This window comes from Lipotes vexillifer, unplaced genomic scaffold, assembly GCF_000442215.2.
Source record: "Lipotes vexillifer unplaced genomic scaffold, Lipotes_vexillifer_v1.1 scaffold394, whole genome shotgun sequence".
In the NCBI taxonomy this organism is placed as follows: Eukaryota; Metazoa; Chordata; class Mammalia; order Artiodactyla; family Lipotidae; genus Lipotes; species Lipotes vexillifer.
Window position 1 is genome coordinate 890,048 of NW_006791731.1, and position 2,818 is coordinate 892,865.

A 2,818-nucleotide genomic window follows, 5' to 3' on the forward strand; every position below is an offset into this window, starting at 1 on the left:
GGGGGGGGGCGGTCCTTGGTCTCAGCAGGGAGCCTGAGGCCTGTTTGTTGAGAGCATAGTTTGAGGAGGGGAGTCCCATTTCGGGGGGGAATTCTAGTCTGGGGGAGATGTGGACCTTATTTGTAGGCCCCTTTTTGAGGGACGGGGGGCCCGGCCTGTTGTAGGCCATTTGATGTACCTAAAAGAAGCTGGCCTCTGGTTATGGGGAACCTCGTGAGGGTGTGGGGCTGCCCTGTTGAGGGGCTAGAGCCAGGGCCCCGTCTCCTTTGCCTGCCCTGGGCCTGTGGTCTCCTCCCTGGGCCCAGCTCCTCCCAGTGGCCCATGGCGTGTGGCTCTAGGACCCTCCCTACCAGCATGTCATATGTCAGGTGGCAGGGTGGGAACTGTCTCCTTGAGGGAATGGGGAGGTCCCTCGGCACAACTGCCGGGCTCGTCCCAGCGTGGAGGCGGTGTGTCTGCCCAAGCAGAGCCCAGGGGCTTCTCCTTTTGGCGGCTCTGCCACCTCTTGATGTTCCCGGGGAGTAGCAGCCCTTTTTTGTGAGGGTTCAGGCCCTGGGGCCCTGCGCGAGCGGCTGCTGTTCGTCTTCTCTCCGGGGAGCCCCTGTCTGGGCTCCTCCCCCCCTCCCCGGGGTCTCTTCTGGGCGGTAGCTGCCCTGTCTTCTGTCCCCTCTCTTGCCTCCACACCAGTGGGTCCCTGCAGCCTGGCGGCTCCCCCTTCCCTCTCTGTCGGAGTGCACGGCCAGGACCCTGGGAGGACCTCTCAGCCCACCTGGGTGCCCGGCCCCAGACTGGAGGGCTTGCGGCCCTGCCTTGCGACCACCTGTCAGCTTCGCTGTCAGTCTGCCCGGGACCTGGGTGGGCCGGGGTGCGTTCGTTTCCTGCCTCCAGGCCTGCCTTTCCTTCCTGGGGGTGGGGTCCTGCCGACCCCCACCACCCTGACTGCAGGGGCTGAGCCTGCACCATGCTGCCGTGTGGGGAGCCCTCCCCAAGCGGAGCTGGGTGGGTGGGCCAGGAGGGGAATGGGCTGCCCAGCCTCCCACCACCCCCTCACAAGCCAGTGGCTCTCTCTCCCCTTGTGTCCTGCTCCAGATGGCAGCTCAGCGACAGCGGGCACTGGCCATCATGTGCCGGGTCTACGTGGGCTCCATTTACTACGAGCTGGGGGAGGACACCATTCGCCAGGCCTTTGCCCCCTTTGGACCCATCAAGAGCATTGACATGTCCTGGGACTCCGTCACCATGAAGCACAAGGTGAGGTTCCATCTGCCCTGCCTCGCCCCACCCCCGGGCTCTCCAGGCCTAACAGCGTGTTCCTGCGTCCAGGGCTTTGCATTTGTGGAGTACGAGGTCCCAGAGGCCGCCCAGCTGGCCTTGGAGCAGATGAACTCCGTGATGCTGGGAGGCAGGAACATCAAGGTGAGGCTGGGGTGGACCTCGGGGTCAGCACGTGGCACGGGTGTGCTCTGTGTTCAGTCCCCCCGAGATGCAGAGCAGCCCTCCAGGAGCCTGCAGCGACCCGGCCTAGGCTGACTGGGCACTCTTCATCCCTGCCTCTCCCCCAGGTGGGCAGACCCAGCAACATAGGGCAGGCCCAGCCCATCATAGACCAGCTGGCTGAGGAGGCGCGAGCCTTCAACCGCATCTACGTGGCTTCTGTGCACCAGGACCTCTCGGACGACGACATCAAGAGTGTGTTTGAGGCCTTCGGCAAGATCAAATCTTGCACACTGGCTCGGGACCCCACGACTGGCAAGCACAAAGGCTATGGCTTCATCGGTGAGCTTGGGGAGGCGGGGTGGCGGTGAAGCCCACCCGACACCGTGGCCGGCCCTCACTGCCACTCCTGCTCTGCAGAATATGAGAAGGCCCAGTCGTCCCAGGATGCCGTGTCTTCCATGAACCTTTTTGACCTGGGTGGCCAGTACTTGCGGGTGGGCAAGGCTGTCACACCCCCTATGCCCCTGCTTACACCTGCCACACCTGGAGGCCTCCCGCCTGCTGCTGCTGTGGCCGCAGCTGCAGCCACAGCCAAGATTACAGCTCAGGTAAGGGCTGGTGGAATTGTGTGGGTTTGGTGGTGGGCACCAGGCCCCCCTGATCCTGTGCGGACTGGCTCTTTGGTCTTGAGTGGAGGCAGCCAGACCGGGGACTAAGCACAGTGGCCTTGGTTGCAGGAAGCAGTGGCTGGAGCAGCGGTACTGGGTACTCTAGCCACACCTGGACTGGTGTCCCCTGCCCTGACTCTGGCCCAGCCCCTGGGGGCTCTACCCCAGGCTGTCATGGCTGCCCAGGCCCCGGGAGTTATCACAGGTGAGCCTGGGTGGGTCGAGGTTTCCCTCCTTCCCCTGCCCCCTCCTCTGGGCTTGATGCCTTCAGCTGCCCTTAATGAGCTTCCTTAGTCCCCTGTGCCCCGGGCTGTTCAGCCATGCTCAGTGGTGCTGTGCTCCTTCCTGGGAATGGTGGAGGTTGGGGGAGTGACTGCTGGACCTGGTGGGTTTGCTGCAGGTGTGACCCCGGCCCGGCCTCCCATTCCGGTCACCATCCCCTCTGTGGGAGTGGTGAACCCCATCCTGGCCAGCCCTCCGACACTTGGTCTCCTGGAGCCCAAGAAAGAGAAGGAGGAGGAGGAGCTGTTCCCTGAGTCCGAGAGGCCGGAGATGCTGAGTGAGCAGGAGCACATGAGCATCTCTGGCAGCAGCGCCCGCCACATGGTGATGCAGAAGCTCCTTCGCAAGCAGGAGGTGGGCAGCCGGGGCCGGCGGGGCGGGGCGGGGTGGGGTGGGGTGGTGCAGCCAGCCACAGCTCTCAGCTGTTCCCC

At 64.4% G+C, this 2,818-nt stretch overlaps 1 protein-coding gene across 6 annotated transcripts in view; it reads left to right on the plus strand.

The window, feature by feature from the left end:
- Positions 1-2,818, plus strand: part of PUF60 (poly(U) binding splicing factor 60) — a 13,279-nt gene that overhangs the window by 9,911 nt on the left and 550 nt on the right. For all 6 annotated transcript variants that reach the window (XM_007464561.1, XM_007464557.1, XM_007464559.1 and 3 more), the window contains 6 exons: positions 1,090-1,251; positions 1,324-1,416; positions 1,563-1,776; positions 1,855-2,045; positions 2,175-2,310; positions 2,506-2,741. In XM_007464561.1, the coding sequence (XP_007464623.1) occupies positions 1,090-1,251; positions 1,324-1,416; positions 1,563-1,776; positions 1,855-2,045; positions 2,175-2,310; positions 2,506-2,741 (1,032 nt within the window). The remainder of the gene's footprint in view (positions 1-1,089; positions 1,252-1,323; positions 1,417-1,562; positions 1,777-1,854; positions 2,046-2,174; positions 2,311-2,505; positions 2,742-2,818) is intronic.